This window comes from Idiotropiscis lumnitzeri, chromosome 1, assembly GCF_059441095.1.
Source record: "Idiotropiscis lumnitzeri isolate Australia: NSW breed Sydney's pygmy pipehorse chromosome 1, RoL_Ilum_1.0, whole genome shotgun sequence".
In the NCBI taxonomy this organism is placed as follows: Eukaryota; Metazoa; Chordata; class Actinopteri; order Syngnathiformes; family Syngnathidae; genus Idiotropiscis; species Idiotropiscis lumnitzeri.
Window position 1 is genome coordinate 35291363 of NC_142391.1, and position 26204 is coordinate 35317566.

Consider the following 26204-nt stretch of genomic DNA (forward strand, 5'->3'; position numbering starts at 1 on the left):
TTATAGTGTTCATGTGTGCAGATTTTGCAGGATGGAGTGGAAACTGAATGTCATACACTGTAAAAGGTCATAGTGATCTGCTAAAGTTGATTTGAGGCAATTGGACGCCAAAAAGGTGTTTTTAATTGTTCACTGGGGGGTGGTCACATTGGAGTTGTGGCTGTCATGTTATGCACAATCCTCATTTGACAGATCATCAAAAGTCAAATACCATTATGACAAATTCTTCATTATTCTTTCTGCAAGTGTTACTACATAGCCCATCGGCACGTATTTCTACTGTACACATCATTACATGTATTCCTTTCGCTGTATGTTGCAAGCACACTCATTACCTTTGGGTAAAAAAATAAAAAAACAAACAAAAACGCCCATTTGGACCACAAAACCACTTTCCAGTTGTTGAGTGTACTTAAACTGTATTTTGAACCCGAGGTCAATAGCCCTTTCTTTGCTTGGTTTAATCCAGTTTATCTCAGCAATGGAAAGAATCAACATTTAAGCCATTCATCAAAATTTTGAACACACTACGAGGCTCTAGTAAAGATTTTTACACTGTGTGTGTGTGTGTATATATATAATATGCTTTTTTTTTTATTTATAACCCTGCTTTTATTTAACTCACCAAATATGGCTCCTTTTGTTCATGATTGTCAGTATGAATTTTTACATCTTTTTTTTACTTTAATTTGTATCTTTTCCAAGTAGACGTCAGCTCTGCAAACAAACCAACTGGCTCATTATACCGTCGTGTTTTCTCATAACCATTTTAGCAGCTCTAAAACCTTTAGATGTCAGTCAAGGCTAGGCCCACGTGAAAAGTTCCACCCCGAAAAGCAATTTCTGTACAGTGCTACAATAAAACAGTTTTTTTATTCCCTTCACTCGTCCACTTAACCATACTTTTATGGATCCTTTCGAGTGTGTTTACAAACGTTCTTTTTTAGTGAGAAGACGGAAGTGTACCGAGTGGGAGGAGACGAAGACAAACATCATCATCGTCAGCATTATTACCAGCAGTACACAGCTCTTCCCTACACGCCTGTCACGGTAAGATATCTCGCTAAATTCATTGTGTTTACGGTGTGGTTTTTAAACCCAAAGTTCGCACTAATTTGCTGTGTAAGTTTTAAAATAGGCCGACAGATTAAGAGCTTAACTATCCCAGCAAAAGCTTCCTTAAGCCTGTGCTTAGAAGGTCATGTCTCAGCTGAGCTCGCTGAAGAAGTGGCTAGCTGACACTGACAGTCGGACCGCAGTAGCAACAGCAGCTGCTAACGTTAGCACTTAGCAACTATTTCATTCATCTGACTGTAAACATGCAGGAATGGGCCAACCAACTATGCGTAAGTAGTTGGAAATAGGGTGTCACCACATGAGCAACCTGGATTACAGGTTTAAGAAACGTGTTAAAAATAGCTCTTTTTCGTTTTCAAGTCTCCTTGCAGGATTACCAGCCGTGTAGCCTGCTATGCTAAAGCGTTAGCTCGAACTAGCCAACGTTTCTACGCCATCTCTGGCGAATTTAAGAGCGCGTCAGTCCGCGTCAATAACACTGAGTGCTAGTTTGAAAATCAGCAAAACGTGGGCTAGAAGTTTTGTGTCAGTTTGAGGTATTATCAGTCTTCTGCCGTGGTTTGGTTAAGTAGCTAGGTCGGCAATATCGTATTTGGTCAATTTGAGGCCAGCAGCTTTTCCTGACGTTGAATGCTGGCTCGTGCTAAATAATTGATGTCATGATGTATTTTCCCCTAAACATCTTATTGTTGCTCATACTGTTACAAGATGCTATCAACTTTCTAGCTGTTTGCATCACGACCTGAACTCACAAGTTGCCTAATGACGGCAAATAGATCTTTACTTCGAAATTCAGTTCAGTTATTTCAAGAACATTATCATCGTAAAAGTATTTTGTACGGAAGTGTGGAACTGCCTTATGACATGTTATGTTATTTTATGTTATGTGATGTTATGTTATGTTGTCTTTTGTTGTGTGCAACGTAACACCCATGATAAACGATGCATTACTGTATTCCAAAACATATTAGAGATTAGATGTATTTATCTAATGAGCTCCTACAGACTACCATTGAATTGTGTTTTCATGTTTCCTTTAAAAGAAACATTTTTAGTCACCTCTGGCCAATGTGAATTTGTGCCATGTTGGCTCTCATTCTTGTCAGTCATCATCCGGAGCGTTGGGAAGATGGTTGACTTAACTTAGAAATGTTTGCCTTCTTCAGCAAAATTCATTGTATTCTCATTTTGTTGGATTTGTGGTTTTCCAGAAGGCAGGATGTCCTTTCAGTTTCCTGTGCTTGCGCTTTAAAATTTTCCTGCTTCTTTTGTGGTGTTTCCTCACTGGAATATAGAAGTTTTATCTTTTTAATTTGTTTACGATTTTAGGAGAACCGACAATTTGGATCCAAGATGACAGATTCAAAGTACTTCACCACCACCAAAAAAGGTCTGGTTGTATGTGATTGATATTTGTTTTTGTTGTATTTGTAAATGATTAACTTCTAAAAATCTATGATAAATAAAATAAATAAACTTACATCTTGTGTTTTGGTTTGTATGTGAATCATTGTGCCAATGAAAATCTAAACAAAGGGACATAGTTTGTTATAGTTACTTGACCAACCACCAGTCATTCACGTCTGCAAACGAAAACCCTGTCTCGTTAGATTGTGCAAGTGCATCTAACATGATCAGTGATATATCATACCCGTTAATTTTCTAATTCTTTCCTGTTATGCAATCTCCTGACATTTTTTATTCATGCAGGTGAAATCTTTGAGCTCAAGGCTGAGTTGAACAGTGACAAAAAAGAGAAAAAGAAGGAGGCTGTGAAGAAAGTGATTGCATCTATGACTGTTGGCAAGGATGTCAGGTGAACTGATAACCGACCAGATTGATGATTTCCGTCCATATTTACTCCCCGCTTACATTCAAGCACATTGTTGCTCTTCCAGTGCCCTCTTTCCAGATGTTGTGAACTGCATGCAGACGGACAACCTGGAACTGAAAAAGCTGGTCTACCTCTATCTGATGAACTATGCCAAGAGTCAGCCAGACATGGCCATTATGGCTGTCAACACCTTTGTTAAGGTACTACATCACCATTAATTGTCTGTCTCATCTGTTTTTCCTCATTCGACTGGGTGCCATAATAAATGGATGATGAAACATAAGCGTTCTTTCTTGCAGTAGCATTCAAGATATCAAGAAATATGAGTTTTTAGCGCAAGAATATAAAATGATGTTTAATATTTTATTTGTTATTTTTTAATAAATAACTTTACTATCCAGGACTGTGAAGACCCAAATCCCCTAATTCGGGCCCTGGCTGTTCGTACTATGGGCTGCATCCGTGTGGACAAGATCACAGAGTACCTGTGCGAGCCTCTGAGAAAGTGTTTAAAAGACGAAGACCCTTATGTAAGGAAGACTGCCGCTGTGTGTGTCGCCAAGCTCCATGATATCAACGCACAGCTAGTGGAGGATCAAGGCTTCCTGGACACCCTCAAAGACCTTATCTCTGACTCCAACCCCATGGTACGACTCCATTAGCCCAACATGCTTGTCAAGAATTGGCTACATGATAACAGTTTATGCTGCTTCAATGCTCCATGTACAGGTGGTTGCAAATGCAGTGGCAGCGCTGTCAGAAATTGCAGAGTCTCATCCTAACAGCAATCTTCTGGACCTAAACCCTCAAACCATCAACAAGCTACTGACAGCTCTTAATGAATGTACAGAGTGGGGACAGATCTTCATTCTGGACTGCCTGGCCAATTACACACCACGAGATGACCGGGAGTCCCAAAGGTAATAGCATTGCACAACCACCACCATTTCATTTCCACTTTTCCCGCCTTATTTGTCATCCATTATCCCCTACTTTTAACAGTATCTGTGAGCGCGTCACCCCACGGCTCTCCCATGCAAACTCTGCTGTGGTGTTGTCGGCTGTCAAAGTTCTCATGAAGTTCATGGAGATGTTGCCTAAGGACCTGGACTACTATGGAACCCTACTGAAAAAGCTGGCCCCTCCCCTAGTCACTCTCCTCTCTGCTGAGCCTGAGTTGCAATATGTAGCATTGCGAAACATCAACCTCATCGTACAAAGACGGTAAATCTGTCAAGAGTGTCTTTTTGTAACGTCCATATATGAAACAAGATGGACTTAGTTTACATGTTTTGTCACATGCTTGGTGGCTAAAATAACAAATGTTTATGTTTCAGACCGGAGATCCTGAAACATGAAATGAAGGTTTTTTTTGTGAAATACAATGACCCGATTTATGTCAAACTGGAGAAACTGGACATCATGATCCGCTTGGCATCTCAAGCTAACATCGCCCAGGTAAATCCATCCAACAATACCAAAGCCCTTTTCGTAACCTCTTGTAAGATACGTAGATGTTCTGCACAAAAGTGTATCCTCATCATTCATCTATCTTGCTGCAGGTGCTCGCTGAATTGAAGGAATACGCCACTGAGGTGGATGTGGACTTTGTCCGCAAAGCCGTGAGGGCCATCGGACGCTGTGCCATTAAAGTAGAGGTGAGATAGTCGTTAAATGGAAGATGTCATAGTAATGTGGTTACAATACAATACATCTCTTATTTATATAGCGCTTTCACAACAGCTTTAGTTGTAACAAAGCTTTTTACAGAACATTTAACATAAAATTACAGTAAAACAATGCCGTAGATTGTACTTTTTTAAGTAGAACGTACTGTTTAAAGGCTAGCACTGGTGTTTAAAGGAAGGCTTCCTTAATTTTACATGTGCGGCCTGATTGGTAATAATTATTTACTGTATTTCCGGACTATATGTCAGACTTTTTTTTTCTCCATCGGCTGGTCCTGCAACTTATACTCTGAAGCGATTTATGCATGGAAAAAAACAAATGTAATTTCACAGCTATGAGAGGGCACTCTGGACTTATTCACCGTATCTCCTACTTCATACCAAGGCATGAAAAACAAAAAGTAATTTCTCAGACAGCCACAAGAGGGCACTCTAGACTTATGTACCAATATCTCCTACTTCTTAAGACGACTGAGAATGACTGAACACAAATGTCCCTCCATAAAATCATATTCTGCAGACAACAATGCTGCAAGTAGTGAAATTTGCAGCCAAAAACCACAATCGAGCAGCGGAGAGAAAATTTGGAGTAAGAGAGAAGCTTGTTAAGGACTGGCGAAAGGTGAAAAGGCTACTTTTACTGCAATGAATCTTCATTGTGGTGTATCATACACCTACTCAGCCTGTTCTCTATTCATTAAAGTTATAACTTGCCTTGCAAGGTGAAAAATCTGTTTATGAGATAGTATTTTTTTTAAAAAATAAATTACTGGTAAAAAATGTGCTTTATACTCCCGTGTGACTTATGTTTTTTTTCAAAACTCATTCGTTGTTTGGCTGGTTCGATTTATACTCCGGAGCGTCTTGTAGTCTGGATAATATGGTACTTTAGCTTGGAAAAATGCACAAGATCTGATAAATATTCCTCTGTTGATATATTCCCCTTCTTTAGTCACATTTTTAACACATGGGTACTTCCACGCTCATAAATTATGCCGCTGAGACACCGGACCAACGCAGCACTCTGTTCATCATGTGCGCAAGATAGGATGACATTATTTCCCGCATTGCCTGTTCGGCGCTGCATCTTTCACGTCAAAAGTGGAATCTCACTCGGTAGACTTATTTCATAGTATTGGCTGAAAAGGATATGGCTTAATTCTTTCAGGATTAACCCGATAGAAAAATTCCATTTGGCATAGTTGTGTGTGTGTGTGTGGGGGGGGGTGGGGGGGGTATATATATCATTGTGCAGTCACGTCCAATATAGACGCGTGATATTTATTGATAAACATGGAGGCCAGCTACATGGAGGCCAGCTCTATTATTTTTAAAATTGTTTTTAGTTACTAAATGTACATGCAATATAATGAAGTTATTAAAATAATTATAGATAAAGTGTTAACTTTTTACTTTTGCAAAAAGCATACATGTGATGTATGTGCTATGCAGACTAAAGCCATTTTTAGATAATCTACAATCACAGGCCATGGCTATATTGTTTGCAAACACAAACCCCAATTCCAGTGACATTGGGGCGTTGTGTAAAACATAAATGAAAACCAAAGTCTATCAGTGTGAACATTCAATAATCTTGACATTGTTGTGTATTCAAATGAACGTGGGTTGAAAAGCAAATGCAAATAATTGCTTTTATTTACGTGTTACTCATTATTTTACACACATTTCTTTCATTCTACTTGTTTTAGTTAATGTGATATTATATATTGTACGGCGTTCTTGATTGCCAAAAAAGCCACATTTAAATACAATAATAATAATAATAATGTTCCAAATTCATTGCATTTGGAGTTGAAGAATATTTGCATCTGTCAGCTATACACAGTAATGGACAGATTTCAGAGTCATTTTAAATGTATTGAGAATTGTTTGCAGCCTTGATATAATGAGTATTGCTCTCATACTGAATCACATTACAGAGTTATTCTTATGCATGTGGCCAGGAGTGTGCATACTGCATTGTGTTTAATGGCAGTGTCATGATTAATAATGTAATTTTCTGTCCTTAGCAATCTGCAGAGCGCTGTGTCAGTACACTGCTTGACCTCATCCAGACAAAGGTCAACTATGTTGTGCAGGAGGCAATTGTGGTCATCAAGGATATTTTTCGCAAATACCCTAACAAGTAAGTACCCTGTAGGATATACTGTGACAAGGTTTCTCCTCTTTATCTTAAGGGTGCATAAAACGCTTTATTATTAATTCTCTTATGTACACTGACTGATGCATCAGCACAGCGCAGAACGAGTTGTGTGCTGTTGGGGTTGGGTTTTTTGTGATCTAGGCACTCAGGCTAGATGGGGGAGTGGGTATGCATTGAATTGGATATCGTCAGATTACAATCGGGCCTCTTTGAAATGTGGGGAAAAATCTGATGTGTCTGATAATGCGACTGTAGCGTGAATTGAAAAATCGTCTCCACCCTGTCAATGCACGCCCCATGTCAGCAAAATCCACCAATCTGTGATTATATGCACGCACGCACACACGCACCCCCCCCACACACACACGTTTCTGTACAAAACACATGTTTAAAAAAGGAAAAATTCTGTTTATCTTAACCACAGTGAAGGTGTAGAACATTTAAAATGATCTAAAAATGGTTAATTAGTGGTGTGGCAATCATCAAATAAGGAAAATAATTGCACGCTGTGATTAGTCGAATAATGTGGAGGTAACTGTCATTTGAATTGGTGGGGCCAGCTAAATGATATTTTTGTATGTTGTATTGATTTGCTTCACTGTTGTTACTGTCCTGTGTGTTTTTTTTCTTTTACATACAATTTAGGCATCTTAGCCTTCAAGTTGTTTCATGTGGTCCGTGATTGTAAATAGTAATATTGCAGGTCAAATGTAACCTAATGTGCAATTTAGATATGCGCCATGGCAGCGTGAAGAGAGAAAACAAAATCTTTGGTTGGATATCAGACTTCTAAAATCTGAGGTCAAAATCAGATTTCTGTTTGATATACAGAATGTCAAATTGACTGCGACAAAATGGAGAGATTGAATGAACCCTTTTAATGACAGTTTGATGTCAGTGAAATGAAATGCTGATTGCTGGCGTAGACTCTAGAGTTAGAACCGATTAGTCAAGTCGACACCGACTTTACTACGTACTCTGCCGTGTCAGAGCTTGAAGTTGATTAATCTTCAATCACGTTTTGACATCATACCTCATTGTAATCAAGCTCAAGCGTCTAGAAATATTTGACTAAAAATGAAACTACTTGCACAGTCACTTGTAAGAGATGTATGCAAGCCTATCCTCAAATATAACAAGACACAAGTGCTGTGAAAGCTGATTTGAAAAGCCACCTGCCAACATAGTCTGGCAAACAGCTTCAATCTTCACACCAGCCATCACCGTATTTACCAAGTGGCTTTCTGTAACAGTGAAAGGACAGAGAATATACTATAGTGCCTGTTTGGATGATAAAATGAGGACAAGCGGTGCTTGATCAACAATCTTTTTTTTTTTTTTTTTTTTAAATGAATGGTGAATGTTGGCCTCAACAATGCCAAAAACAAAAAAAATCCAGATTGTGTTCCACGCAAGCCTTCATCCCACAGAAAAGCTGGCAAGCTTCTCTTCTGCCTTCCAGTTGCCCCAACCTTTCTCACTCATCCAATTTCAAATCACATTCGGACACCTTTACTGCCTCATGACAGTCAGAATTTATGTAACTCCCCGTACAAACCGTGTAACACGTCAATAGCAGAGTCACTATGATGCATTTATTGCAAAGCATTTCCCTCTGTGATTTCTGTTTTATTTATTTTTTATAAAAAGAAAACCCCTCAAGTTTTATGATATATTGTAGTTGACACCTTGGCTTGTGCTATATTTGTTTTGTAGTTGTCATTGAAGATGGGCTTGTCCCCTATTGTATATTTCAGGGTCAAAATATAGGTCATAGATTATTTATGTTGAAAGTACTCGGATGCAAAAATCAACTGCCCGATTGTAATTCCTTATGATTTTCCTTTCCAGAGATACCTTTTTATTTATTTTAACCAGACCATTGGTTGCTGAGAAAATGTAAATGTAAAATTGTCAGCCATGCCTATTTTTGTGAAAACATGAAAAAAATCAAACTGCATTATCATGGAGTTACCCCTACACCAGATTTCATAGAAATTGCAGGCGGTGAGGTTACAAAATGCCTTTTTATCTGGATTAGCTGAGGTAGAATGAACCAGTGACGGCACACTGTGGCTTAATTTTTGCCTCTTTAAAAGATATCTAACAGGTTTACCAAATGAGCCCAAAAATACAGTCACAATTGATTAGTGTACTTTCCAGACTGTTGGCGATGAGGCGAGGGCTGACCATACAATATTACTAATCCACTATATACGGAAGAACACGCGATCAAGCCTGGAAAACAGGTTAGCAAGCTGCCTGTATATTCCGCGATAACTCGTAAGAACAACAGGTTGATGTCATGTTTTTTCTTCAGCCAAATTTGCTAAAAAAATCCTGGCTGGTGACTTTGGACTAAAGTTAAATATATGCGTGTGGATATAGTTGGTTGTGTCCATATACCGGATTGGATACACAGTAGATATTAAATTGTAGAGTGTAATTTCAGTTGTATACACATGTCCTTTATTGTCCTAAGATTTTTCTGTTATATAGTTTGTTTGTACTGTATGTTCAGGACACCATCCCACTGATCAACGAATTAACGCTGTTTCTTTTCATTGCGACAGCTGATAAGCTACATTCCATCAAACAAAATGGAAGATTATATAAAACAGCGCAGTTGAACATCGATTTGAACGGATTTCAGATTTAACCGACAGAAAGTATCCGTTTCACTCATAACTTGCGCTAACCTTGCGGCTCATGAAAGTCACTCACTGTTTGACATTGTTAACCCTCCAAGCACATGTGAAGTTTGGATTAAGTATTCAGTTTTCAAATATGTATTCACAATCATTTTATTCTCTATTGGGTGTTTTTAGACCACAAATAAAAGTGTTTCAATTTTGCGTGGAATCTGCTTTAAGGGACAACCCCTCCCCCATATTAGCCCATTAAATTGAGGTTCCACTGCATTTATTGCTGTAAAGGTCAAGCAATCGATGCACAGCATCTGCAAAAGGGCGTCATGAGACATCAGAGAGTACCTGTCTGTTCACGTTTCATCTCTCAGCGCATCTGTCGACGAGTCGACCGTTTACTGCGTGCCGTTTTCCACGCTATTGAGATGTTAGTCATGCCTGTTGTAGTATATTGTCATGCATTTGCCCAGAGGGCCCCGCGCTTTCTAACAAGATGTATGACCAAAATGCTAATTATAATATGTACAAGATATGTTGTTTTCCTGGAAACGATATACTTAACAGCATCTTGATATATATATATATATATATATAAATCACCATTTCAAGGATGGCACAAATCAAAATGAAGTGCAAAAACTCATTTTGTCCATTTTTCATGAAAATCAACTCACATAAAATGTTAATGTTAGTCGGGTACTATATTTATCTCCCCAAAAATATTTGGCCTACTCGTGTGGTCATTCAGTGTTATTTAAGCCTCAACTAAGCTATAACGAAATCCCCCACACAGTTCCCACCCTTCTTAACACTTTTAAAATGCAAAATTGATAATAAATACAGAGCTGCTGATTATGGGCTGCGTTCGTGAATTTTAGTGGGCGGAGCATGCGCTGCACCTCGCCAGTGGACGAGGATAATGAAACATCGGCTAATAACTACGCTTGTTGTTGTTTTCATCTTAAAAGGCTTACCATACCATACAATACAACTTTATTTATAACCAGAATCCCTCGCCGTATTGTAGCCAAAGGTAATAATAGTGGACTAATGAGCTTTGTAAATCCTTGTTGTTGTGTAAATCCAAATGTTATAATTAAAAAATTACTAACAATGCAACTCTTCTCATGTACAGTATTTGTTACATTCTGAGTGCATCATATGATGTTTGCAGGTATGAGAGCGTGATTGCCACTTTGTGTGAAAACCTGGACTCACTAGATGAGCCGGAAGCACGTGCAGCCATGATTTGGATTGTGGGGGAGTATGCTGAGCGCATCGATAATGCTGATGAACTACTTGAGAGCTTTTTGGAGGGTTTCCATGATGAAAGCACTCAGGTGGGTTTAAGAGAATTCAAGATGGCCATTTTAATGTCAACATGCAACCGGGGCACACTGTCACGGTTGGGAAATTTGATTTGATTGCCTGAATCGCGCACTAAAATCTGGCTGACTCGGATATTTGGGCCTTTATGAGAAACCAAAGCCGTAAGGTGAGTTTATTGTGATGCAGTGCGCTTGAATAAAGGCAATCGTTGAAAGATCAGTCAGAAAGACTTCCTCTTAACAGTTAACCTCAGGCAAAGTAAATGTTTTGCTTCTTTTCATTCTGTGCTTCAGGTGCAGTTGCAGCTTTTAACAGCTATTGTTAAGTTGTTCCTCAAGAAGCCAACCGAAACCCAAGAGCTGGTGCAGCAGGTCCTCAGTTTGGCAACTCAGGTAAGAGTACACAAGTTCAGTGCCAGTAAATCATGGCAACGCTCTTAATTGAACACGTAGGTGTTAATGTTTCCCCCAAATGTGTCCCAGGACTCTGATAATCCAGACCTGAGAGATCGTGGCTACATCTACTGGCGTCTGCTCTCCACTGACCCAGTGGCTGCTAAGGAGGTGGTTCTGGCTGAGAAGCCTCTGATCTCTGAAGAGACAGACTTGATTGAACCCACACTGCTGGAGGAGCTCATATGCCACATTGGTACTCTGGCCTCCGTCTATCACAAGCCGCCCAGCGCCTTTGTCGAGGGCAGCCGTGGTGTTCAGCACAAGAGACTCCCCGGCAGTGCTGGATCGTGAGTCACTCGTCATGTTTGAGCACTGCGGTGCAGCCAGAGTGCATATAAAATGCATTTTGCGTTCCTCTGGATACTTGAAATTGCTTTTAATGAAAATGATGAATGGTGTTCATAGTTTCCGTAGCTTGTCATCCACAACTTTGTCAGAGAAAAATCCCCAAAATAATGTGACTATTCTCCTGGTTCTGTTGCATAGTTTACTTCAACATTAAGGCAATGGTAAGAAGGTCATTAGTCCAGGATGACAAAAATAAAGAATAAGATGAAACAAAGAGAGGAAAAGGAGGGGTAAAAAAGCGGGCAAACAAGCTAGCTGTGTATCCACTCCTTGCTTGCTTTATCGCCTTATCCACCAGGTTACCGCACAGAACCTTCCGCAACAAGACAATACATGCCGTATAATCAGAGAGCCGCAACTCTCAAATATGAACGTGATGAAATTTAAAATCTTTTACATTATCCACTCATTAATTGTAAGTGCACTGAAATAACTTGTTAAATATATCTTATTACTTACTGTAAACATTAATTATCTAAATTTCAAGATGTGACTAATGTAAAAACCCCTATACACCAGAATAAACACAAAATCCTTTTATCCAAATATGAATTAACTTATTACAGTTGGCTCCTACAGTTTTAAAAGTATAAATACTGTATGAATTCACCTGAGCCAGACGAGCAAAGTCTTCTTCCAGGTGGTTGACGTTTGACTTTTCTCACTGTCTTTCTGCTAGTGGGGAAAGCGTGGAGAGTCCAGACACAGGTTCTGCTCCTGTTGCTTCTGAGGCGCCCCCTGCCGTCATCCCATCCCAAGACCTTCTGGGAGATCTACTCAATCTTGACCTGACACCTACAACCACAACTGGACCACCACCACCCTCCTCTGGCATGCAGATGGGAGCTATGGATCTTCTTGGAGGAGGACTGGATAGCCTGGTAAAGCCATTTAACAATAGCTCATAATTCTGCCAATGTTTTTGCGCGACCTCCTGTGCTGTCTTTCCTTTTTATTATACTTCTATACCTTTTTAAAAATTATTTTCACAATTGAATGTTTTTCCTCCCTTGTTCAATGCTGCACCTGCAGATGGGGGATGAGTCTGAGCCGGTAACGACACTGAGGGGAGGGAACACTTTTTAAGCGTTAGAATGAAACTGTCCACCTCTGATTTTTATTCTCATGCAAAATTTCACATGCCTCCTTTTACCCATTAACAAGAGATGCGTAGTTGGACACAGAGCCCCGTATCTTGTTTTATATATGGGCATTGCAATCTGTTTCATCTTTCAATCAGCCACCTGTTCCTCTGCGGACGGACACTCCTCAGTCACCGCAGCCCCCCCATCAATCCCCATCGCCCCCAGATTACAGCCCTACTGAGGTTGGTCCAGAGGACCTCGTAGCGAGGGACTAGAATACACTCCCCTAATTTATCATTGTGACCAGTAGTTTACTTTACCAGTTAATCTGTGCCTTTGATAATGCCTCCACAGTCTAGATATTTTTTCCAATGAAATGATACTTGTGTGTTGTTAAGGAGACACCCCACCTCCTACACACAATAGTTTACCATTGCTGTTGTTTGATGTCACCACTATACCACGTTCACCGCCGTTAGCAAGCAGTGCATACTCAGCTTGTACTGAATGCCCAGTGAAATGCTCCATCTGCCCTTCCTAATTCCCGTGCTTGCAGATGCTCACTCATCATCCAACCTCCTCAGACCTGCACAAAATCACTTTATGCTACTCGAGTCAATAACCGGACTTTTTGTTTCATTCCCAGCTTGGCGGAGACCTTGGAGGAAGTCCTGCTGTAAGTTGTTGAAATTCATCTCAACCTTCAAGCGGCTTTGTACTGATCAATTCATTTTTGTTTTATGCACTGCAGATGACAGCTGGCTTTGGTGCGCCGCCCACTGCTGGACCACCTTCTTTCACCGCCCCTGTAAGTGGCGGTCTTGACGACTTGTTTGACCTTGGCGGTGGAGTTGGTATGCCAGTAGGAGCCTTTGTACCTCCTAAAACTGTGAGTTTAACAAATATGTGCTGTTAAATGACTTGAGAACACCACTGGTCGAATCTTTATTGTTGGAAATTATCTTCTTTTTCTAGCTTTGGCTTCCAGCTATGAAGGCTAAGGGTCTGGAGATTTCAGGCACATTTGGTCGTCGAGCTGGGGTTGTTCAAATGGAGATGACCCTCACAAATAAAGCAATGAGTGTCATGACTGATTTTGCCATTCAGTTCAACAGAAATAGGTAGGTAACATCTTGTTAGTTAGATGTTAGCTGTAAATGTACTCATTTATACTCTTGCTCCTCTCCGGCTTTAGTTTTGGTTTGGCTCCTGCTGGTCCACTCCAGGTTCTTACTCCAGTTAGTCCTAACCAGAGTATCGAAGCAGTCCTTCCTCTCAACACTGTGGGGCCTGTCATGAAGATGGAGCCTCTCAATAACTTGCAGGTGACACATTTGCGCACACACACATGCACTCACACACACTCAAAATGTTTGCTTCTGCAGATAAGGGTCAAAGAGTTTGTGTTCTACATGTGTAATTGGCATTGATCTATATCAGGGATGGCCAACTAAATGATACTGTGGCACCACAAGTTTTCATTAGCTCTACATGGGGAGAGACTCAGCACTTCCTAACCAGATCGATGACTAAAATTTGCTTTTTAATAATGACAAAATATGGGCTGGCACGTGAATAGTGAAAATCCACATATAAGTGACTGCTGTTAAGTATTGGGAAAATGTGTGGGTGGGGGGTATTTTATTTCTTAATTTTTTGTAACCCCTTTATCGTGGAACACGAAAATACTATATTTAGCGGTCCAAGTTTTTCTGATAGTTCCCCCCCCTCCCCCAAACTTAAATCATCAGTTATTAATGTTATCGTGGTGCTAGTCGTATAAGCCATTTAACAATGTCATTTGAGGGTTTTTTTTCTATAGAAATATTAGCCCTACACAATAAGTGGCATGCAGTAGTTTGAATGAGGCAGAATAGAGAATGGAGCTGTAGCTGTAGACAGAAGATAACAGCTTCTAGAGGTGGGGGGCAGTCATTAGTGCTCATGCAACATGTGGCTCCTTTGTTTCTCTTTGCAGTCTCTACCTTTCTACTTTGCTTTGATGGGCACTTCTCTCTAGTTTGAAACCCTCTCCAATATTTTTTTAGAAACCTTTGTCATTCTTTACTGCTGATGGAAAGTAGTGTCCCAGAACATCAGTCGGCATACTCTTTAAACCACTGATGTGTGGTTGCAGTTTTTGTAGCCTCCACACTGACTGAAACCTTTTATGGCAAATATGCACATTAAAGAGAAATGATTTAGTAGCTTTGGACAGAAGCATTGTGACTGCAGGCTATTCATAATTAATGGAAGTTACCTGCTGTGCTGAGCGGGGTGCCAAACCCCCAAGTGATCAGTTTAGCTAAGATAGCAGATTGCATCATTAACTTTGGCCTCATTAATCTTTCATCAGCTCTTCTACTTTATCTCCCTGACTCTGTGTTAAAAAATGTTCCTGTTCCTCATGTAGGTGGTCTTCAGTAGCATCTTGTGGTAACATCTGAAGCGTGACAAGAGTGGGTTGTCTGTTGTGGATTTCTAATTCGATACACTCACTGATGAGTCGCAATATACTCTGTAAAATAATTGTCTGATTTACTAAAATCCCTAATAGCAGGTGCTAAATTGCTTGTAGACTTGATAAACGATTGCACGTGCAGATGGTGGCCCTGTAAGCGTTTAATCTAGTGAGATTGTAATCTTTTACTTAGATTTCAAATTGTGTGTTCTGTCAGTCCCTAAAGATTGCATGTGCTGTTGGAAAAAAGCGGCAAAGTGGTGGAGAGTGTCAGAGTTAATTGAGGGTTGTGCACTTTAGGTAGCTCTTTAATTCCTAGTGTGGAGTAAGTTTGGAGAATACCAAATTAAATCTTTGTGTCACAAGTAAAGTATTTAACACAACACAAATAACAAAGCATGAAAGAATATAATTTATTTGGTATACAGTAAACCCCCGGTTATCGCGGTTAATGGGGACCGAGACCACCCGCGAAAACTGAAAATCCGTGAAGTAGCGGCGCATCTTCAAAAATGCTTAAAAAAAATAAATATATATATATATATATATATATATATATATATATATATATGTGTATATACATATATATATATATATATATATATATATATATGTGTGTATATACATATATATATATATATATATATATATATGTGTATATACATATATGTATATATATATATACATATATATATGTATATGTATATGTGTATATATATATATATGTATATATATATATATGTGTGTATATATATATATATATGTGCGTGCGCATGCGCGTGCGCGCATCGTGCCGCTCGGCATATATATGTATGTATGTATATACACACACATATGGGTAGAGAGAGTGAAATTCATGTTATAACAAAAAAAAAACAAATTATTATTAAAACTTATTTTTTTATTCCCCAGCCATTATTTTCGTATTTATTCAATTACTTCTTTTTGTATTTATTTAATTACTTCGACTTTTACCTGCTGGTACGCCGTCCGGTGTGCCCTGTGAATGTTATGACCCTCCAGCAGAGATGGAGGATTGAGCAGGACTCTCCAAACGCAGACATGGGAAAGAAGGTGGTGATACAAAGATATTTATTATAATCACAATATAGTCAGTGTAATCAGCGCGTCTCGCAGCAGCTGACGGCATGGCGCGAGACGATCGCTGGAGGAACGCCCACACAGCTGAAAAAACAAAAACACACGCGGCATGACAGGCACGGATCATGACAGTGAAATGAAAGGTGGCATTCTTCATTTATTTATTTATTCATTCATAACTGACAGCCTCATGCTCCGCTCGTGCCCGGGCGGAAGAGGTGGTCCTATTCGGCTTACTGTGACGCGAGCATGCCCTCCTCCCCCGGAGCTTCCATTCGGTTAAACTTAGGGGCCGCTTGGAACCGCCCGTGCCCGGGGAAGGTGTTCCTCTTCGGCTTAACTGCCACGCACGCCGGCCGGAGCTCTGCTACGGTCCGAACCGCGCGAAACGTCGCCCCAAATCGTGCCCGGGGGAACGTGCTCTTCTTCGTCCACTCTCTTCTTCGTCCACTCTCCTCTTCGGCGCACGCCAGCCGTCTAACCGCTCCAGCGCCCCCTCGTGCCGCTCGGCGAAACTACAATGCCCCCGAATATTTTTTAGACCCGCGAAGCACTGAACCCGCGAAAGGTGAACCGCGAAGTAGCGGGGTTTCACTGTATTTGACAAAATAACAATTTACCCGAAGTGCCTCGTACTGAAATATATTTCTGCTATTTTCCGCTATCTTCAATGAGCAAAATAAGATGATCAGAATTTGAGGGTCAATCAAAATTGAAACATGTTTTTAATTGATAGGCAGAAAATCTTACTGTGCACGTGAAACTGATTGAGCTGGAGTTGCTTATAAGGTATTTGTGACTATGAAAGGTATTACATACAGCACTTGACAAGTAATTATTTTTCTTTTCTTCAATGCCACTTGAACACCGCTGTTCTTTTAGGTGGCCGTTAAGAACAACATTGACGTCTTCTACTTCAGCTGCCAGTTTCCCATCAGCATGCTCTTCGTAGAGGACGGAAAGATGGGTGAGTGCTTTTGCTGCAGCTCTTCACTCAATACCCTCAAATTCCTCTAATGTCGCAAAGGCCAGCATCTGTCACTAAGGGCCTTCTTGGCAGATTGCCTCTTAGATGCAATGTGGAGGTTCATGTGCAGTTTTCTACACGTGATTCTGTCTGTTTTTCATCTTGTGTGTGTGTGTTTGGATGTGTTACTGCTGGTTCCAAAGCAGAGTCTCTCCCTAGCCATGTTTGTTTACTGATATTGTCTCATTAGCACAAAGCTTTGAACTCATCTTGTGCTTGTCTTTTCATCTCCAGAGCGACAGGTGTTCCTTGCCACATGGAAAGACATTCCGAATGAAAATGAGTCTAAGTTCCAGCTCAACGACTGCCATCTTAACTCAGGTGAGAAGGACTTTACGATAGAGTGGCATCACACTTCAGATAGCCTGACAAATATGAAATTAATTTGCATTCATTTGAAGCAAATTGTATTTGATGACAATTCATAGGCTTCAGTCCCCGTTTGCGTTGGATAATTTGGTTTTATGCAACCAACGTAGGAGCTGAGCTGGAGAAGAAGTGCTAATGACAGCTTAATGGATATTTTCCCTCACAGATAATTATTTTTCTTGTGTGCAGAAAATTTGTGTTTTACAGGCTCTTGCATCACATTAGAAAGTCAGACCATGTGGGGGACCTTTTATTAGTGAATTATTGACTATTTGTAAGACCTGACATGCAGTCATATTGTGGCTCCGACGACTCTGTTTTTGTTTTCAAGATGCTGCCTCAAGCAAACTGCAGGGTAGCAACATCTTCACCATAGCTAAGCGAACCGTAGAGGGTCAGGATATGCTGTACCAGTCCATGAAACTCACCAATGGAATTTGGGTGCTTGCGGAGCTCAGGGCCCAGGCAGGAAACCCCAATTACACGGTGAGTGCACATCATTTCTAAATATTTTCAGATCAAGACACAAATGCTTCCTACTACCAAGGCCAACCTTCTATCATGTATCGCCTTAGCGTCAGCGTTTACATATCAATCCGTCGTTCATAAGGCCGTTATTAATTAACATGAATCAAAAAGGTCTATGCCAGGGATGGGCATTTTTTTTAAACTTGCGGGCCACATTGGGATCTCAAATTTGACAGAAGGGCTGAGTCAGGAACATTTGGATAAAGCGTTTGAGCAAGATATACTCACGCGCTGTGTAGTGTGCAAACCTAATAGCACAGTTAGCACACAACACACAAATAAATGTACAACCTGATTTACTAACAGCGTGCCCTGAGGAATGCACCTTTCAAATATGCAAAATTGCATTCATCCAGGTAATATCTTTCTGTCAATGAATATGCAAGTCATCTCGTTACATTTTTTCCTTCAGCAACTCCATGCTCAAAAGCTCCTCCATCATCTCCAAACGTATATTAACGTACTTTTTTGTAATAAATAATGTAATAATGAATTCATCTATTATTTTTCACTGTATAAAATTTGATGAATAACAAAACAATATTTCAAACCAAATGAGCCAGAGGATGGAGTAAAAATAAAGGTATAACATATTGCAATTAATAAAGAATAGATCATGCAAACAATAAATTAGTACTACAAACTAGTGTGAAGCAAAGTTCTTTGCAATGAACAAGGACAGATCAGATTAGTGTTATTGTGGTTCCTTGTGCAGTTTTTCAATAACACAAAGCTTGTTGCACGCCGTGCGATGAGTTCGAACCCAGTTAGAAAGAAATATATAGATATAGATAGATAGATAGATAGATATTTTAAATGAAGAGAAAATTAGTGAAAGATGTGAAAAAACTTTTAATGTAGAAAAAATTGGTGCAAGACATGAATAACGACAGAAAGAATAATTGGGATCAAATTAATTATTTGAATGTGCCTGACACGTAATGGAAGGAGTGAGTGTCTTCGAAGGCAGGAGTTGATTGCTCTATGACACCAATATTAGTTTGTGTGTATGTATGTTTGTCAGTGTTTGCATGTTTTGTGACGCCGTATGTCTGAGCTTGTCTCAGCTTTGATGGATCATGTTTGGCTTAGTCTTTCTGGATGATGAGTCCTGAATGACAACCTTGGCGTGACCTCCCTACTGCTGCTGCTCCTCCTCCTCCACATCTTTTTGTTTCTTCTGACTAGACTACTCCTTTTGATGCATTGTTGTTCTTTTTCATTAACCATAATTTTTACACCCTTGATAGAAATGTGCTTTGTGTATCGCTCAACTCACCCACATTATTAGGTACATATGCACAATCTAATAAGTTACACTGCAACAGCCCCTTCAAAAATTGCAGCACTGTTATTGTGATGCAGTTTGCAATGGTGTACAATTACCCAGCAGCATATTCTCTAAGTATGTAGTGTGTTTCTTTCTCTACTGCAAACACACAATTGCACACAACAGTAATGATTGTTTTTTTCCCCCGAAGACTTGCTTGTGTATATTCTCATTTATCCAGGTCATTTCTGTCTCACCTACCAAATGTTTGATACACCTCTTCTGTGGGATCTCATTAGACGGTGCAGATGTTACTAATGTGTGGAGAGAACGGTGATTCCTTACTTCCCTGTGAGGCACAAGTTGAAGTAAAAGCAGCACATTTAAATAATTGATGTTTATTACTTTTAATATATGCTGCTAACAGTTTTCATTTGATGATTGCGCTTTCTCTGTCTTAACTTTAGACTCTGCAGTTTGTGTGTGGGGGGGTGTGGATGTACTGGGTGTGTTTGGATGCTACTTTGAGGTTATGGCTCATTAGAGATGAAAAGAAAAACTGATGCCCCCTGTTCACTGTTTGTTCTGTCACTTGCCTCTGAGCTGCTGGCTGCTTGCACTTTGTTCCTTGGCATGGCAAGTTGAAGCCACGTCGGCGGAGGCTATTTTTAGATTAGAAAGACAGAGACTGCGGAATTTTTGGCCCATGTTGCACTCTGGAACAAAATATGTTAACACTAATTGTTACAGCAGGTGAACACAGAAGTGAAATAGTTTCACTTTCGCCGCTTTCTCCTTAAAGAAGCAACTTAATTGGCTTCAGTTCTCCCATGCTACATTACTGCTTGCCCTTTTATATTGTAGTCTTGTCCCAGTTGTGCACGCCACGTCTCTACCAGGTTTGACGAGAAGTGAATAAGTTTGACTTGCAACGCTCACGTCTAACTCTGCAATCAAATGTGACGGAAGTAAAATGGGAGAAACAAAGACGAGTTGGACACGTTTGAGAAATGGGGCAACGTCTTATCTTTTGGACACTTTCGCATCTGCTATCTCATGTCCCCATAGCAACTGTGTGACCAATGATGTAGCCCCCCCCCCATCTCCCCTCCTCAGATGGTAATTGTGGGTTTGGTTGAAACAGGTTAGAGCACACATTTTTTTGAACACCTTACTGAAATGTGTTGGAAAACCTAGATCTGCCATGAATGTATATATGCATGTATGCATTTGTATTTATACATGAATGAGTTTGTACAGACATGGACACAATTATTGTCACTCCTATTTTATTTAAGAAAAACCCGCTGTGGTCATGTGAATAACTTGAGACTAAAGTTTAACCAATGAAAATCAGACCTTGTCTTTTGAATTGTGGTTCAAGGGAATTATTTCTAAAAACAAACTCATGAAATAGGCCAGGACAAAAATGAAAAGAATTCTACCATAGGGACATGTTCAACCGTGTGTCCTCTAATTAGCATCACAGGTGTCTTCAAACTTGTAATCAGCCAGTTGGCCTAATTAAAGAGTGACAAGCAGTAGCTGCGATGTTCGGTGACCTGGTATGCACGGGACCCGAGGAAGTGGAGCGAGTTGACTTAGATTTAAAAAAGATATTGACAAGTACGTTTAAGGAAAAGGTTATAAGACCATCTCCAACCAACTTGACATTCCTGTGGCTACATTTAATCATATTATTCAGAAATTAATATCCATGGGACTGTAGCCATCTCCCTGGACAATATCGTTGGAGAAAAATTCATGACAAATTGAATAATGCGAATGGGAACAACAGAGCCAAAAGCAGCCTTCCAAGATATTAAAGGTGAACTCCAAGGTTGAAGGTATATGAGTGTCAGGTCACACTATTCTGCGTTGTTTGAGCCAAAGTGGACATAATGAGAGATGACCAAGTCGTAACACCACTGTTGAATATAAATCATAAAAAAAGCAAGACTGTGAGAATGTCCGATGGACAGACTAGACAAAACTGGACCCTTTAAGCGAGATACACCAGCTCTATGTTCACTGACACAAAAATAAAGCATACCAAGAAAAGAACACTGTCCCTACTATGAAACTTGTTGGAGGATCTATGCGCTGGGGCTGTTTTGCTACGTCTGGAATGGGATATCTCGAATCTGTGCAGGATGAAATGAAATCTCAAGACTATCAATGTATTCTAAAGAGAAATAAACTGCCGGTTGTCAGAAAGCTTAGTCTCTGTCACAGGTCATGAGTTTTGCACTGGGATAATGACCAACACCCCCCACCCCCGTGAATGTCTTGAGAACAAAACACTGGACCTTACTGAGTTGAGCCCTGATATAAATCATATTGAACATCTGTGGAAGGAACATAATTTTTTCCTGTGCTGTTTCTTTTTTAAATTTGTTTTCATTACATTTTTATTTATTACTTTTGTCACATTCCTACAGAGCCCCGAAGGACATATGGGAAAAAATAATTTATGGCTTTATAAGACTCCCATTTCACCTCAGTTTGATTGTGATTGATTAATTCAGATCACAGCCACATCCCCAATTTTAAGTGGGTGTGTACACTTGTGCAACCGCACTATCTCAGTTATTTTTTACCTCCCCTCTCGAATATATATCATGGTTCTTTTTTTATTACGTTCGACGGGTTATAGGCCCTCATAATGGCGGAATAACTTTTGAAATGATTTGTCTTGTCATCATTTTATTCGCCCAAATCCTATTGTTTGAACTGGAGTGTGCAGACTTTTTTATTTTTATATTCACTGTAGGCACCAAATCAAACTAAACGAGTGATGAAAGAAATCAGCAACCTTCTAATATAAATGGACATCAGCACACTGTTGAATTGCTGTGAATTCTCAACCTGTTGCCGTGTGGTTAAAGCCTGCTTGTGATCTTTTTCAGGTCTCTCTGAGATGCAGAGCCCCAGAGGTTTCCCAGTGCGTGTTCCAGAGCTATGAAGCGGTGCTGAAGAATTGAGAGAGCGGGGAAACCAATAAACGACGGGCTGGATGATGCCGTCTGCTTCTCCTCCCCGTGGACCACGTCACACTGTCATGCAGTTCAGGACACACTGGTTGCTGCATACTGTCTACCAGCTCTTTTTTGTTTTTCATCATTTATTGCTCCATTTAGATTTCTTTTCACCCAAATTGATTTTGCATGAGTCATTAGCGTCCTCTGAATGAACCAAATAATCCAAATGTGCAGGTCTAGCTCTCAGCTTCACCTGAACTACCTGTCATCGTCTTCGAGTAGAGACCTAACAGAATGCTGCCTCACTTCTGGCCTCTGTATTCACATCGCACTCTATTTATTACAGGTGCTCTTTACTGAAATGCCACCCGTCCTCAACCAAAATATGCGCTTCTTATGTGCGTGTGAGCTTCAGACAGGCGGTCTTGGCTTCATCATTAGTGTGTGTGTTCATGTTTCTTTCCTTCTGACAGCCATGTCTGGACTTTCTATAGACTGAAACAGCCCTCTGAGTTATCATTCCATCCTTTACTTTTCTGTTGGTAGATGTGTCTGTGTGTGTGTTTGCACCAGGGCAATACAATGTGGCCAACTGAGATGAAGGCTGAGGAGGACTAAGTGTAAATGATGAAGCAGCTGTTGGTAACACTAAAGTAATCAGTTGGTATGGCTGGCTTGGACAGCGCTCAGTTTCTCACCCTTGTACTTTGAAGATTAATTGGATTCTTTTTTTTTTGGTCACTGCATTGATGCCCTTTTCATCAGCTCTGCAAAATGTAAGCATCTATCTCCTTTTGTATTGATTGATTTGCAGGTGGCTCTGTTACCGATGTTTGTGGGGACGTCTGATGTTGAAAAAAAAAATAATACTGAATCAATAGGTTTTTTTTTCATTATTATTGTTTGTCCTTTGCGTGTATGTCATACAAAACAGAAATATTAAAAGGCTTGATCAATTCTGCTGTGCTACCTTTACTTCCATGTTTATTTATTTTTTTTTTTTTTAAGCCGAAATGCATCTAGTTGACAGGCTTTTTAAACTTAGAATGTTCCATACTAAAACGTAGTTTAATAATCCTTAAGGCTATCGTCCCAGTAGTTCCTTTGCTCCTGTTTCCTGTGGGGTGTTTTTGAGCTTGCCGACTGGGTGGACTGCGCATCTTGCTGCACTGGCAAAAGGTCAACCGTATGGTCTTAGCACACGAGCAACCAATGCAATATTAAGTACTGATCAAACTCATACTGTAACAGATCCTCCAATGCATAGGGTACTAATCAATCACTACTTGAATACTGCTTGGTTTTCTGTCTTTTGTCTTGGCTTGCTCAATATAGTGTACATAGATGGTGTATTACACCTTTTCTTGATGAGACAGAGTTTGTTAAAGCTTCAAATAAAAAAATAAAAAATACAAGCGTTCTTTTTTTCTGTTTATTAGTTTTTGAGAAGGTACCTGCCGAAGCAGTCGCGTGTCCCACACACAGGACTAAAACTTGCCTAATCCAAGTCAAAAAGCATATACTGAATTTCTCTTGTTTTTGTTGAAACAAATCCTCAGACCCAGTAACCCTCCAAAAAAGGGGTACGACCGCACAGATCTGCCCAGGGCAAGACATTTTCCCACATTTGTCCATGTAGTGTTGCAGAGCCGTGTCAATCAACATAACTCCACAATATCTGGAATATTTTAGAAATGGCCCTGGCATCTCAGAATGTTTTAACCACCTCTGCAACCTCAACATCAGAAATAAGTGAGCCTGTCTCAGTCGCTGGAATTGAGGAAGTCTATAAGTATTCTCCCCACCGACGCACAATGTCCCCAGTCAAGGTCAGCAGTCCTCTAACTAACCGGTGCACTGCTTCTGCCTCCTGCGACGCTAGATGGTAGACCAGAATTTCCTAACCTGTCACCCTTCCTCCTCCAATGCTTGAGTTTTGGGCCTATCGACTGCCAAAGTTGTATTCTGCTTGCCCTGGTGGTACCGAAAAGGCTCAATAGGACTCCGCTTGACAGAGGTTTTTCTGGTGGTTGGAACTTCATATGACGGGGGACTCTAGTTGATTCCTTGCAGACCCCCACACATCGTGTATGTCTGCTAGGCCTGAATGTCATCCTCACAATTTGAACTGAGACGTCACACAAGTCCAGTGACAAAGTATCAATTGAGTACAAACTGGGGGGGCATTTCTTGCAGGTCTTACTTTTATTGCCCATGTTGGTATTTAAGATAGTCTATCAGAACGGAGGACTACCCCGCAGAAGCATTCTTCTGCACTCCCTCCAAGGACTTCTTTTGCTTGGGTGACCCTACCATAGACACATGAGTACCTAGGATCATTTGTGAACCCCTCTACCATGATAAGATGATAGTTGCCGTTATTTGTTTATTCAGGTATTTATTTATTTAAGCAAAATACTGCATGATTGTAGATGAACACGTTTCCCACTGGACTTATGGACTGTTTCCTGCGATTTCTGTACACAGTGGTTGAAAGCACGGCTCATTAGAATAAAATTGCAATTCCATTATTAGGAATTTAGAAGATTCATGACGCCTTTTATGTACTTGTAAAATACAGTAATCAATCGCAATGGACGTTTGGCCTTGGCTCCCTGTTGACCTTTTCAGGCCAGACGTGACAAGCCGCTTCCTCAGCTCTGCATACAAAGTCGCCTCCTCTTTTTCATTTTCAATTTCCACAAACGGCTTGAGCTTCATCCACTGCTACCGAGTGCATCTTCAAGTCAAAGTAGCTCCTGTCAGAGGCCGTTTAAGGTCTGCGCTTCTATTAGGGGGCCCGAGCGAGGATTTCTGCCGCAATGCTTCAAGGGGGGCATGATACTCCCGTGGGCAATCAAGGTCACATGCTGATGCACTGCCTTCCTCAGCCCTTCAGTCACTATCGCGACTATTGTCTCTGCTCTGCGGACGATCAATAAGATTGATCAGGTTTTGTAAATGCCCGCCAATTGAGGGCCTTGCTGAATTGGTCACAGACTCCTGCGGTGCTGTGAGTGACTTTGTACTCCATATTCAGTGCCAAAGCAAGCCTTTATGGAGCCCTAAACATCATTTGACCGTGGCATTACCTCTGCTTGACTTCTACTAATGCAAGTGTGGAACTTATGTTCGACTAGATTTTGATGTTTGTGTGACTTATTTCATTTCTTTAATATATTCAAAGTAGCCAGGGGGCCCCAAGCAGCCACTTTGTTCTCTTATGCCTCGGGCCAGTTCTGTCACTATGGAATATTTTCTCAAAAATGTTGTCAGATTACATCACATTACAGGCTACCACCTCCCTTCACTTTCAATAACATTCAGCCACGAGGTTGTGTTCACTCACTTATTGATTGGTTTATGCCCCCCCTTTATGATTCAGTGAGTAATATCCAAGATCATTTAAGCGATTAACTGATGCCAACTTCAAACATGCTGAAAATGATTTTTTTTTTTAAATATATATTTCATGAGCAGCTCATCGATGTGCTAATGAAGAGCTTTTTATCAATGTCTTCCCAGCACTTTTCGACCTGGCTGCTTCTGTTAATGAATGACCAACATTTACCATGCACTCCTCCAAAGCTCTTCTAATTTTCTTATATGGCTCATGTTTTATGAGGAGTGAAGCAGAAAAAAAAAGGGCCAACTGCCGCACACTGCTAAACACACTGGACTCAACATGAGATCCACCAGCTAATTCTAATAAGATTCAATGTAAGAGCAGTAGGAAGTGTAAACTTGTAAACAATGCATTTCACAGCACATGTTCTGAATTGTCTCTGTCCCTGCAAAAATCCCACAAAAGCAGACACTGCATATGAAGGTCTACGCTG

At 40.3% G+C, this 26204-nt stretch overlaps 1 protein-coding gene across 4 annotated transcripts; it reads left to right on the forward strand.

Annotated features, from left to right (window-relative positions):
* Window positions 1–846: 846 nt before the first annotated feature.
* Window positions 847–23322, forward strand: ap1b1 (adaptor related protein complex 1 subunit beta 1). Of its 4 annotated transcripts, none has more exons than XM_088297852.1 (24): window positions 847–1050; window positions 2407–2467; window positions 2788–2893; window positions 2976–3111; window positions 3313–3558; window positions 3641–3831; window positions 3914–4135; window positions 4249–4369; window positions 4474–4569; window positions 6630–6745; window positions 10586–10751; window positions 11034–11132; window positions 11223–11482; window positions 12223–12424; window positions 12576–12596; window positions 12784–12870; window positions 13275–13304; window positions 13380–13517; window positions 13604–13749; window positions 13824–13953; window positions 17073–17157; window positions 17452–17538; window positions 17918–18072; window positions 22294–23322. In XM_088297852.1, the coding sequence occupies exons 2-24, from the start codon at window positions 2431–2433 to the stop codon at window positions 22366–22368; spliced, it is 2952 nt and encodes a 983-aa protein (XP_088153978.1). In that variant the 5' UTR covers window positions 847–1050; window positions 2407–2430; the 3' UTR covers window positions 22369–23322. The 4 variants fall into 4 exon arrangements, with proteins under 4 accessions (XP_088153978.1, XP_088153968.1, XP_088153988.1 ...); XM_088297842.1 differs by lacking the exon at window positions 847–1050 and adding an exon at window positions 1107–1346; XM_088297862.1 differs by lacking the exons at window positions 847–1050; window positions 12784–12870 and adding an exon at window positions 1108–1346.
* The last annotated feature ends 2882 nt before the right edge of the window (window positions 23323–26204 follow it).

Coding starts and splice junctions, on each gene's coding strand:
- ap1b1 (XM_088297842.1), top strand. CDS start 1,320: ATGCAGGAATGGGCCAACCAACTATGC. Junction 13,954..17,072: donor AGCCTCTCAATAACTTGCAG/GTGACACATTTG, acceptor CTGTTCTTTTAG/GTGGCCGTTAAGAACAACAT. Junction 18,073..22,293: donor CAGGAAACCCCAATTACACG/GTGAGTGCACAT, acceptor GATCTTTTTCAG/GTCTCTCTGAGATGCAGAGC.